At 49.0% G+C, this 13607-nt stretch overlaps 1 protein-coding gene across 1 annotated transcript in view; it reads left to right on the forward strand.

Annotated features, from left to right (window-relative positions):
- Positions 1-13607, forward strand: part of macf1b (microtubule actin crosslinking factor 1b) — a 565261-nt gene that overhangs the window by 99900 nt on the left and 451754 nt on the right. Inside the window, exon 6 of the mRNA XM_085987168.1 lies at positions 4287-4371. Coding sequence (XP_085843294.1) covers positions 4287-4371 — 85 coding nt within the window. The remainder of the gene's footprint in view (positions 1-4286; positions 4372-13607) is intronic.

The raw sequence follows: 13607 nt of genomic DNA on the forward strand, positions 1-13607 counted from the left end.
GCCCATGGGATCCAGAGCAAAGTGTCAAGTTGGATTCAAAACTGGCTCGGAGACAGGAAGCAGAGGGTAATGGTTGATGGGTGTTTTTGTGACTGGAAGGCTGTTTCTAGTGGGGTTCCGCAGGGCTCAGTACTAGGTCCCTTGCTTTTTGTGGTTTATATCAATGATCTAGACTTGAATATAGGGGGTATGATTAAGAAGTTTGCAGATGATACTAAAATCGGCTGTGTGGTTGATACTGAAGAAGGAAGCTGTAGACTGCAGGAAGATATCAATAAATTGGTCAGGTGGGCAGAACAGTGGCAAATGGAATTCAATCCGGAGAAGTGTGAGGTAATGTATTTGGGGAGGGCTAACAAGGAAAGGGAATACACATTAAATGGTAGGACACTGAGTAGTGTAGAGGAACAAAGGGACCTTGGAGTGCATGTCCACAGATCCCTGAAGGTAGCAGGCCAGGTAGATAAGGTGGTTAAGAAGGCATACGGAATGCTTGCCTTTATTAGCCGTGGCATAGAATATAAGAGCAGGGGGGTTATGCTTCAACTGTATAAAACACTAGTTAGGCCTCAGCTAGAGTACTGCGTGCAGTTCTGGTCACCACATTACAGGAAAGATGTGATTGCACTAGAGAGGGTACAGAGGAGATTTACAAGGATGTTGCTGGGAGTAGAGAATCTTAGCTATGAGGAAAGACTGGATAGGCTGGGTCTGTTTTCCTTGGAACAGAGGAGGCTGAGGGGAGACCTTATTGAGGTGTATAAAATTATGAGGGGCCTCGATAAAGTGGATAGAAAGGAACTTTTTCCCTTAGCAGAGGGGTCAAAAACCAGGGGGCACAGATTTAAAGTAATTGGTGGAAGGTTTAGAGGGGATTTGTGGGGAAGTTTCTTCACCCAGAGGGTTGTGGGGGTCTGGAACTCACTGCCTGAAAGGGTGGTAGAGGCAGGAACCCTAACCACATTTAAAAAGTACTTGGATGTGCACTTGGGATGCTGTAACCTGCAGGGCTACGGACCAAGAGCTGGGAAGTGGGATTAGGCTGGGTAGCTCTTTGTTGGCCGGCGCGGACACGATGGGCCGAAATGGCCTCCTTCCGTGCTGTAACTTTCTATGATTCTATGATTCAGGGCTATGGGAAGAAAGCAGGGCAGTGGGATTAGTTTGGGATTGATACAGGGCTATGGGGAGAGTGGGGCAGTGGGATTAGTTTGGGATTGATACAGGGCTATGGGGAGAGTGGGGCAGTGGGATTAGTTTGGGATTGATACAGGGCTATGGGGGGAGAGCGGGGCAGTGGGATTAGTTTGGGATTGATACAGGGCTATGGGGAGAGAGTGGGGCAGTGGGATTAGTTTGGGATTGATACAGGGCTATGGGGAAAAAGCGGGGCAGTGGGATTAGTTTGGGATTGATACAGGGCTCTGGGGAGAGAGCGGGGCAGGTGGATTAGTTTGGGATTGATACAGGGCTATGGGGAGAGTGGGGCAGTGGGGTTAGTTTGGGATTGATACAGGGCTATGGGGAGAGAGCGGGGCAGTGGGGTTAGTTTGGGATTGATACAGGGCTATGGGGAGAGTGGGGCAGTGGGATTAGTTTGGGATTGATACAGGGCTATGGGGGGAGAGCGGGGCTGTGGGATTAGTTTGGGATTGATACAGGGCTATGGGGAGAGAGCAGGGCATGTGGGATTCGTTTGGGATTGATACAGGGCTATGGGGAGAGAGCGGGGCAGTGGGATTAGTTTGGGATTGATACAGGGCTATGGGGAGAGAGCGGGGCAGGTGGATTAGTTTGGGATTGATACAGGGCTATGGGGAGAGTGGGGCAGTGGGGTTAGTTTGGGATTGATTCAGGGCTATGGGGAGAGTGGGGCAGTGGGGTTAGTTTGGGATTGATACAGGGCTATGGGGAGAGTGGGGCAGTGGGATTGGTTTGGGATTGATACAGGGCTATGGGGGGAGAGCGGGGCAGTGGGATTAGTTTGGGATTGATACAGGGCTATGGGGAGAGAGCGGGGCAGTGGGATTAGTTTGGGATTGATACAGGGCTATGGGGAAAAGGCGGGGCAGTGGGATTAGTTTGGGATTGATACAGGGCTCTGGGGAGAGAGCGGGGCAGGTGGATTAGTTTGGGATTGATACAGGGCTATGGGGAGAGTGGGGCAGTGGGGTTAGTTTGGGATTGATACAGGGCTATGGGGAGAGAGCGGGGCAGTGGGGTTAGTTTGGGATTGATACAGGGCTATGGGGAGAGTGGGGCAGTGGGATTAGTTTGGGATTGATACAGGGCTATGGGGGGAGAGCGGGGCTGTGGGATTAGTTTGGGATTGATACAGGGCTATGGGGAGAGAGCAGGGCAATGGGATTCGTTTGGGATTGATACAGGGCTATGGGGAGAGAGCGGGGCAGTGGGATTAGTTTGGGATTGATACAGGGCTATGGGGAGAGAGCAGGGCATTGGGATTACTTTGGGATTGATACAGGGCTATGGGGAGAGAGCGGGGCAGTGGGGTTAGTTTGGGATTGATACAGGGCTATGGGGAGAGAGCGAGACAGTGGGATTAGTTTGGGATTGATACAGGGCTATGGGGAGAGAGCGGGGCAGGTGGATTAGTTTGGGATTGATACAGGGCTATGGGGAGAGTGGGGCAGTGGGGTTAGTTTGGGATTGATTCAGGGCTATGGGGAGAGTGGGGCAGTGGGGTTAGTTTCGGATTGATACAGGGCTATGGGGAGAGTGGGGCAGTGGGATTAGTTTGGGAATGATACAGGGCTATGGGGGGAGAGCGGGGCAGTGGGATTAGTTTGGGATTGATACAGGGCTATGGGGAGAGAGCAGGGCAATTGGATTCGTTTGGGATTGATACAGGGCTATGGGGAGAGTGGGGCAGTGGGATTAGTTTGGGATTGATACAGGGCTATGGGGAGAGAGCGGGGCAATGAGATTAGTTTGGGATTGATACAGGGCTATGGGGAGAGAGCGGGGCAGTGGGATTAGTTTGGGATTGTTACAGGGCTATGGGGAGAGAGCGGGGCAGTGGGATTACGTTGGGATTGATGCAGGGCTATGGGGAGAGTGGGACAGTGGGGTTAGTTTGGGATTGATACAGGGCTATGGGGTGAGAGTGGGGCAGTGGGATTAGTTTGGGATTGATACAGGGCTATGGGGAGAGAGCGGGGCAGTGGGATTATTTTGGGATTGCTACAGGGCTATGGGGAGAGAGTGGGGCAGTGGGATTAGTTTGGGATTGATACAGGGCTATGGGGAGAGTGGGGCAGTGGGATTAGTTTGGGAATGATACAGGGCTATGGGGGGAGAGCGGGGCAGTGGGATTAGTTTGGGATTGATACAGGGCTATGGGGAGAGAGCAGGGCAGTGGGATTACGTTGGGATTGATGCAGGGCTATGGGGAGAGTGGGACAGTGGGGTTAGTTTGGGATTGATACAGGGCTATGGGGTGAGAGTGGGGCAGTGGGATTACTTTGGGATTGATACAGGGCTATGGGCAGAGAGTGGGGCAGTGGGGTTAGTTTGGGATTGATACAGGGCTATGGGGAGAGTGGGGCAGTGGGATTAGTTTGGGAATGATACAGGGCTATGGGGGGAGAGTGGGGCAGTGGGATTAGTTTGGGATTGATACAGGGCTATGGGGAGAGAGCAGGGCAATTGGATTCGTTTGGGATTGATACAGGGCTATGGGGAGAGTGGGGCAGTGGGATTAGTTTGGGATTGATACAGGGCTATGGGGAGAGAGCGGGGCAATGAGATTAGTTTGGGATTGATACAGGGCTATGGGGAGAGAGCGGGGCAGTGGGATTAGTTTGGGATTGATACAGGGCTATGGGGAGAGAGCGGGGCAGTGGGATTACGTTGGGATTGATGCAGGGCTATGGGGAGAGTGTGGCAGTGGGATTAGTTTGGGATTGATACAGGGCTATGGGGAGAGAGTGGGGCAGTGGGATTAGTTTGGGATTGATACAGGGCTATGGAGAGAGAGCGGGGCAGTTAATGTGTAGTTTTATTACTTCCCCCCTCGGCGATGGATCTGTTGTTTGTCTCTCAGCCCATATCTTTATCCCAATCTTCGCCTCTTCCCCTTTTTTCAGTGAGTTTGGTCTCTGTAGACCCTGATGCACCTGCTGGGATTCCAGGAATTCAGTGGTGATTTGCAGCATTTGCAGCTTTTTCTTGTGTTGTTACAGTGGTGTGATGTTTGCCTCACGCTGCCTTCAATTCACTCTATTAATCACTAACAAACCATCTGTGTTCCCCTGGAAATCAAGGTCCTGATGGAGGAGATCCGGGATAAGTCAGACATGGTGGATGAGGCTGTGAGGAGCGGAGAGCGACTGATGAATGAGATCCCAGGTAATTGTACCTGAAGAGCAGATTGTTACAATCGTTCTCTGGGTATTTACACTGATTCCTGTCTGTGGCAATGTTTCCACATCAGTATAGGATCTGGTTCTGGAGGTTTATTGGGAACGGTTTGCCTGTGTTGGAGGAGGTTATTACGTCCGTGAATAATTGAGACACGGACAGCAGGAGTGGAACAAAATAAGTCTTTACTGATCGAAGTCAATAGTGAAACTGAAACAACAGAGGCTCACTAGCGCCTTTTATACAGGGGTGGTCACTGCTGGTACTGCAGTCTGAGACCAGTTATTCTCTTAAAGGTACATACACAGCAATTCCTCCCCTTTTAGATAAACAGTACATAACATTCATTTAACAACTAAATGATAACTAATTACAATCACAATTACGGTTGTTAGATACATTGGTTAAGTTTAAGCAATTATAAGTTCAGTCTTTGAGGAGGCTTCCTGATTCTGTCTGGATAACGCCTCTTTGGGGTATCAGGTTCTTCTGGCAATGTTGAGTCAGGCTCAATGTCGCTGTTTGGTTCATCTGCTTCTAATATTACCGGTTCTGCGGTAGCTGCAATTGGAACGTCGGTTTCATTACCAGGTGTATCAGATCGTGGTGTGGAGTTGACGTTTTCCAGTGACTCTAGAATCTGGTCAGCATGGCGTCTTACAATGCTCTCCCCAACGTCCACGGTATACATGAGAGGTCCTTGTCATGTACAAATCGTTCCTGGCTGCCATTTCTCAGTGCGGTAGCCCCGGGCCAAAACTGTTTGACCTATCTTAAAACTCCTGGTCGGCCTTTCATTCATATTCTGAAACTGCCTGTTCTCCACATCTCTTCGGACGGTTGGCTTAACCAAATCCAAGCGGCATCGTAGTCTTCGATTGAAGAACATCATGGCTGGAGTTTGGTTGGTAACCGCATGTGTCACATTCTGGTAGGCAAACAAGAAGTTGTCCACCTTGTGTTGTAGGGGTATATCTTCATTACACATTGCCTTGATAGCCTTCTTGAATGTTTGGACAAACCTCTCGGCCAATCCATTAGTGGCTGGATGATATGGGGCAGATGTGTAATGCTTAACACCATTGTTCTTTAAGAACCTCCGGAACTCTTCAGACACAAACTGTGGTCCATTGTCAGAGCAAATCTGTTCAGGCAGCCCATTCCTGGCGAATATGGTTCGTAAAACTGTGATAGTTTTTTCCGCGGTGGTTGAGGACATTTTTATTACCTCTGGCCACTTTGAATGTGCATCCACCGCAATTAAAAACATCGAGTCCATGAAGGGACCAGCAAAATCAATGTGCACCCTTTGCCATGGAGATGAGGGCCACTCCCATGGATGCAGAGGAGCTTGTGGTGGGGCGTTTTGGACCTTCTGGCATCCTGCACAGCTCTTGGTCATCTCTTCGATTTCTCTATCAATTCCCGGCCACCACACAAACGCTCTGGCTAAGTTCTTCATTTTTACCCCACCCAGATGACCCTCATGAAGCTCATTGAGCACTCTATCCGTCAACTTAGGTGGAATTACTACTCTGGATCCACACATCAAGGTTCCTCTGCACACTGACAGCTGTTCTCTTCTCGGCGAGAATGCTGGCAGCAGTGGTTCGCCATGTGCTGGCCATCCCTTCACCGTTAAATCATAGACCCGTGATAGTGTCGGGTCATTCCGTGTTTCCTTTTCTATGTTTGCATTCGTCACAGGGAGACACTCAACTATGGTCGAGTGGAATAACTCCATTGGATCCACTGCAAGGTCTTCTTCTTCTTCCACCGTCGGCAACGGTAGGCGTGACAATCCATCAGCATTTCCATGCTGTTTAGTTCCTTTGTACTCGATGTCATATTGGTGTGCCCCTAGGAAAAGGGACCATCTCTTCAGCCGTTGTGCTGTCATTATCGGTACGCCCTTCTGAGGGTTGAAAATGGAGACACGAGGTTGATGATCAGTTAGTAGAGTAAATTTTTGACCGTGCAGGTAGTGATTGAACTTCTTCGCCCCCCACACTAGGCTGAGGGCCTCTCTGTCAATCTGGGCGTAGTTACGCTTGGCAGAAGTTAATGAGCGCGATGCAAAAGCTATCGGCCTCTCTGAACCATCAAGGAATTTATGTGACAGTACCGCCCCAATGCCGTAGGGAGACGCATCACACGCCAGTCTGATCGGCAGTGCTGGGTTGTAGTGAGCCAATAATTCCCTTGAAGTGATTAAGTCCTTACTCTTCTGAAAGGCACGCTTACAATCATCGCTCCATTTCCATGCTACCCCCGTTCGTAGCAGGGCGTTCAGTGGTTGCAGAATTGTCGACAAATTCGGCAAAAACTTATGATAGTAACTCACCAATCCGAGGAATGACCTCAGTTGCGACACATTTTCAGGCGCTGGGGCCTTAACAACCGCTTCAATTTTGTCAGGGGGCTTATGTAACCCCTCTTCATCAATCACGTGGCCACAATACGATATCTGTTTCTTAAAAAATTCGCACTTGGGGCAGTTGGCTCGCGGCCCATGTTCCCGTAGTCTAGTGAGCACCTGTTCTAGGTTGTTAAGGTGTTCACTGTCATCTTCACCTGGCACAAGGATGTCGTCCAAGTAACACTGAGTCCCCGGAATCCCTTGCAGGACTTGTTCCATCGCTCTTTGCCATATCGCCGGAGCCGATGCTACTCCGAATACCAATCGATGATACTGGTAAAGACCTTTGTGAGTGTTTATCGTGAGATACTTCCTAGAGGACTCTTCAACCTCCATCTGCAAATATGCTTGTGCTAGGTCAATTTTTGAAAAACGCTTCCCTCCAGACAGTGAGGCGAAGATGTCGTCTATCCTTGGAAGAGGATATTGTACTGTGTGAAGGACTGGGTTCACCGTCACCTTGAAATCCCCACAGATGCGAATCTTCCTTGGCTCCCCGGACTTATTGCTTAACGTTTTCTTCATGACAAGAACGATGGGTGTCGCCCACTCGCTCCAGTCGACCTTAGACAACACGCCTGCCTTCTCCAGATTCTCCAGCTCTGCCTCGACGGCTGGGCGAATTACATATGGTACCGGTCTTGCTTTGAAAAACTTGGGAACTGCATTCTCTTCTATTTTTATCGAGGCGGTTACGCCTTTAAGCGTGCCCAGTTCTTGTTGAAATACCTCTTTGGCGTTAGCTAAGATTGTTGACAATCGTCCAGGAGTGACGTCTTCATCTTTTTTACCGTCCACCGTCATTGCATGAATGGAGTGCCAATCTAAGTTTATCTTCCTGATCCATTCCCGTCCCAATAACGGTGGTCCACCATTTGGCAGTATGTAGAGATACAATTTCCGTATTTTCTTGCCGTTGTATTCGACAGGCACCCTTATTTTTCCTCTGGGGTATACTTTTTGCCCCGTATACGTCGTCAAGACGATGGATGTCTCTCTCAAGGGTATGTGTGAAAATAGCCGCTCGTAGTCTCGTCGATTCATGACGGTTAGCGCTGATCCTGTATCCAATTCCATTTTAACTTGGGACCTTGCTATCATGAGGGTGACCCAAATGGTTTGGTGATCCTCTTTTGCGATTACATTGTGAAGTTTGAGACAGCTTAGTCTCCTGTCCCCGGATTCACTATCGCTCATCTGGTCTTCGGAACTACTGTCCGTCATCTTTTGTACTTTCTTGTACGGTTCCTTAGTAGCCTTTTTGTTGTCGCTGGTCTTCTTCCCAGACCTGCAAACTCGTGCAATGTGTCCCATCTTCCCGCATTGCCTGCATATTTTGTCTTTGGACCAGCAGTCCTTCTGGTCATGGTTAGTGTTGTGTATGTAATATGTGTGCTACTTTGAACCTATGGACAGGACTGCACTACTTGTTGGGCGTAGTGATACGCAGTACCACTCCTGGCCATAGGGGTATAAATAGTACTGTGGGTACTGATCTCCCCTCAGTTCCCGCCTGTGGGCATGAAGTAAAGACCTATGTATAGTCCCTACCTCTAACCAGTAAAGACCTGTTTTATTGTTACTGATTAAGTCTGAGTATTAATTACTTGAACAACTCACAGATTTAACACTGGCGACGAGTCTGATTCGGACCCTGCGGCAGTCACTCCACGGCAGCTTCGTCCACAGCCAGGACGTTGCAGAGAGGTTTCCACCCTCTCCACCCCACTGGAAGACATCCTGACCTCGGAGCCTCCATCGGCGACCGTCAGCTTCTTCTCCAGCTTGGTGGTGGGTAAGCCATTGTCTGAGCCGGGCAGCGACGCGACAGGCAGTCGACCGTGTTGGCCGCACGAACGGGGCTGGGGGAGCTGGAGGAATAGGGCGCGAGAGCCGCTTCGAGCGGGAGGCGTTTCAACAGAGCGATCGCATCTCCTGATAAGAGCCGAGAGCCGCTTCGCGATCCAGCGATCGCATCCGCTGATAAGGGCCGCACTCGGGCGATCGCGGCGAAGATAAGGGCCGCACTCGGGGGCTGAAGGGAGACGGCGTTGGGGGACGGGTGAAGACCGCCAAGCGCGGGAAAACCGCCATTTTGTGGGCGGAGGACGATGGCAAGAGCAGGAAGCCGCCATCTTGGATAGCAGTAAAAAAAAAATCTGAGAAATTGCAAATCTGATAAAGTACTACAATGCCTAAACATGGGAATATTAGCAACTTTGATAGTGACATCGAAGATTGGGCCATATATGTTGAACGAGTTAAAAATTATTGTAAGGCCAATAAAATTCATGAGGCTGATAAAGCACTAACATTATTAAATTTAATGGGTGCGAAGACATACGGGCAATTGAAACACCTGTTATCACCAGATGAACCGGCGGATAAGACGTTCGATGAGATTGTTGCTGTCCTGAAAGATCATCTAAACCCCACGCCGCTGATGCTAGCGGAACGATTTAAATTTTATGACAGAAGGCAGCTACAGCATGAAAGCAATGCTGATTATTTGCTGGAATTGCGTAAATTAGCGAAATATTGCCAGTTTGGAACGGGACTGACAGAGGCACTTCGAGACAAATTTGTGTGTGGTTTATTTAAACAGGATACACAAAAGCGACTGCTCGAGGAGAATGAGCTGACGCTTGAGAAGGCGGTCACTATGGCAGCAGCACACGAAGCCGCAGCGAGAGGCACGGCAGTAATGCAGCTACGGTCACCGGAGCTCAGTGCACACAAATTGGGTGTGAGTTCTGGCAAATGTTATCGTTGTGGAAAGACAACGCATGATCAGAACCAGTGTTGGTTTAAAAACCAAGAATGTAGAACTTGTGGTAGGCTTGGACATATAGCTAGAGTATGCAGGTCAGCGAAGAAGACCAGCAACAAGAAGTCACCGCAAGGAAAATACGCAAAGGTACACAAGGTGACTGAACAGGAGTCCGATTCAGACGCTAGCAGTAATGAACTGGCTAGCTTAAGAGTACTCAACGCTGGTAAGGGTGCAGACCTCCAGACAATTTGGGTCACTCTTCAGATAGAAGGAGTCCAAGTAAAACTGGAATTGGACACTGGATCGGCATTGACGGTCATAAATAAGAAAGATTACGGAAAGTTATTCCAACATATTCCCCTACAGGATACGGGGATTATATTGGAAACATACACGGGGCAAAGAGTGTACCCCATCGGGAAAATAGAGGTTGCAGTGGTCCACAAGGGCGAAGACAGTCAAATAATGGACTTATATGTGATATCTGAAGGAGGTCCTCCACTACTAGGACGGGAGTGGATTAGGAAAATGAATATGGACTGGCATTTCCTACAAACAATAACGAGTGAGAACTCGGTGAAGATAGTCGGCCCAGACTTTGGAACGGATGATGGTAAGCCCAACTTAGGTGCAAAAGACAAAGTTTCAGCACAGAATTCCACTGAGCAACAACAACATAGTTTAACTGTGGATTCTGAGTCTGGCAAGTCTACTGATGTGCCCATTTCTGAGGGACACCGGGCTCGAACTCAACTCCATTTCAAACTACAACAGCAATTAGAACAAATGCTTCGCCGTTGTGAGCAAGAGTTGAATGCAACGAAAGAGTTCTTTGATATAGAGTTGGAGAATCTGGAAAGACAACAGAAGCAGCTGATGGAGAAAATGGAGCAGGAGCACACAAAACGTCTGACGTCAGAGGAGTTAACGGTCAGCCAACTCCTGCATATGCTGAAGGACAGGACTCTGAAATGGGAAAAACTTGAACACGAACTTCAATATTCAAACGAAAGGGGTTCGGAGCTCTCAAAGGTTATTGGAAGAGCTGAGGTGGCAACACAGACTGAGATGACTGCAACAGAGCAGCCCTTGGATGCCAAAAGTACGCTGACTCACGTCAACGTAGAACAACAGACCGCTGAAACAGCTGCTCCGGTAGAGGGATTGAATAGTCCGATCAATCAATCTCCAAAAGAAGTTGAAGTAGTAAAATCTCAAATGAGGTCATTAGTAAACGACTTGCTGAAAGCCCAGAAAAAGCTGGATGAAGAGGTACGCATGAAGAAGTCTCTTCAGGAAAGATGTCTGGACTTGGAACAAAAGCTGGCTAACGCCCAGCTGGGTATGGAGGAAATAGAAGACCCTCTCGCTGGCCTAGATCAGGACGACACCGAATATTACTATGTCCTGTCCTGCCCAACTTGTAACTTCGACTCCCACCATACAGAAATCATGGAGGAGCACCGAAAGTCTACGGAACATCGGGAGAAGGTGGCTCTACTACGGAAAAAGGAGGGAGAGAAGGAGGAACTGCGCATGCAGCTGGCAGCTGACAGTGGAGCCCAGAGAGTCTCCAAGAAGCAGAAAAGGAAAAGTCGAAACAGTAGATGACCCATCTGAACCATTATTACCTCTACCAGATCACACACGTGGTCCCTCCGAACGGAGCCAATTCAGTTCGGAAGTTCAAACTGTTAAATCCATGGAAGGACTATTGAATGAGTCACTCCAGCAACGTGAACCGACTCCACCACAGAGATTGAATCTGTGAACTGTTTTCCGCAGAGACTGAATCTGTGATCTGTTTTGACATGAAGTTATCTATGTATCTATGTTATTCTGTTATGTAAACCTGAAGTTATATATGTATATATGTTATTACGTTATGTTAAATGGGGAGATGACTGTAAAGCTAGGAAGGGAGGAATGTTGTGTATGTAATATGTGTGCTACTTTGAACCTATGGACAGGACTGCACTACTTGTTGGGCGTAGTGATACGCAGTACCACTCCTGGCCATAGGAGTATAAATAGTACTGTGGGTACTGATCTCCCCTCAGTTCCCGCCTGTGGGCATGAAGTAAAGACCTATGTATAGTCCCTACCTCTAACCAGTAAAGACCTGTTTTATTGTTACTGATTAAGTCTGAGTATTAATTACTTGAACAACTCACAGATTTAACAGTTAGTTCTGCCGCAGCGATAACATTTTGCAAATCCCCGTGTCATTTCGTGGGTGCCGTATTCCTGTGGTTTTTGTTGAATTTCTGCAGCTCCCCTGGCTGCTGCTTCATACGATACTGCCACACTGAAAGCCTTATCTAGCGTCAGCTCTTTCTCTGAGAGTAACTTCTTCTGTGTTCCTTCACTCAGGAGTCCACAGACAAATTTGTCCCGTAGGGTATCTGCCAGTCCTGCTCTGAACTGGCAGTGCTTTGATAGCTTGTGTAGTTCCGTAAGGTACTCAGCATTGCTCTCATCTTTATGCTGAGTTCTCCTGTGGAATTTAAATCTTTCTGCTATCAACAGCGGTGCAGGGTTTAGGTATTCCTGTAGGACAGCAACAATTTCGTTAAAACTCTTCGCCTTCAGTTTGACTGGAGTAATCAGGTCCCGCAATAGTCCGTACGTTCTAGCGCCCATTAAGTTTCGCAATATCGATGCCTTTTTCTCCTCCGCTATTTCGTTTGCCTCGAAATATACCTCGACTCTTTCCACATATGTGGTCCAGTCCTCTATTGTATTATCAAAAGCAGTGATACAGCCAGTCTTTGGCATCTTGCAAATCTAAAATGGCGCCTCCTGCGCGCTGCCTTCTTCCCCGATTTAACAAAATGGCGCCTCCCGTGCTTTGCCTTCTTCCCCGCTGATGAAGATGGCACCTCCCGCTCTTTGCCTTCTTCCCCGCTGTTGTTAGCGCTGCTTTCCGCGGTTTCTTGTGCGTTTAATATTTAAAAAAAAATTATTTTCCCGTCGTGGAACAACCCTGTGGGACTCTTGCCTCCCTCTTCATGGGTCTATACGCAGCCCGGCTTCGTAGCACCGGCCGCGCCCTGTGTGCTCCACCCTCTCTCTCTCTTCTTCCTGACAACGCTGCTCGGCCCCGTTGCAAACCATCCACACGAGTTTGCGACCGCCGCAGCCCAGGAAGGATCAGTGCACTACCTGCCACCAGCCCGATTAGCTGAAGCACCGTCGGCAGGAACCAGGCCCCGCTTCCGACATCTTCTCCAGCAATCTTCAACTCCGCAACACAGGGCGGATGCCCACGGTCGACGCCTGTTTCTACTGCCTCTTACTTTCTTTTCTTTCTGGCCTCGACCTCTGCTCACTTCACTGTAGGAATGGATCCCAGGAGGTGGTGCAGACTGTAGGTAGGTTCGTATCTGCTCATCGCCAGTATTACGTCCGTGAATGATTGAGACACGGACAGCAGGAGTGGAACAAAATAAGTCTTTACTGATGGAAGTCAATAGTGAAACTGAAACAACAGAGGCTCACTAGCGCCTTTTATACAGGGGTGGTCACTGGCGGTACTGCAGTCTGAGACCAGTTATTCTCTTAAAGGTACATACACAACAGAGGTTATGGGAGGGTTTATCGGGAATGGGTGTGCCTGTGTTGGAGGAGGTTATGGGAGGTTTTATCGGGAATGGGTGCGCCTGTGTTGGAGGAGGTTATGGGAGGTTTTATCGGGAACCTGAGCGTCTGCGTTGAAGGAGGTTATGGGAGGGTTTATTGGGATCGTGTGTCCCTGTGTTGGAGGAGATTATAGGAGGGTTTATCGGGAATGGGTGTGCCTGTGTTGGAGGAGGTTATGGGAGGGTTTATCGGGAACCTGAGCGCCTGTGTTGGAGGAGGTTATGGGAGGTTTTATCGGGAATGGGTGTGCCTGTGTTGGAGGAGGTTATGGGAGGTTTTATCGGGAATGGGTGTGCCTGTGTTGGAGGAGGTTATGGGAGGGTTTATTGGGATCGTGTGTCCCTGTGTTGGAGGAGGTTATGGGAGGTTTTATCGGGAATGGGTGTGCCT

Source organism: Somniosus microcephalus, chromosome 5, assembly GCF_052327205.1.
Source record: "Somniosus microcephalus isolate GS21.2 chromosome 5, FLI_Smic_1.0, whole genome shotgun sequence".
Lineage (NCBI taxonomy): Eukaryota > Metazoa > Chordata > Chondrichthyes > Squaliformes > Somniosidae > Somniosus > Somniosus microcephalus.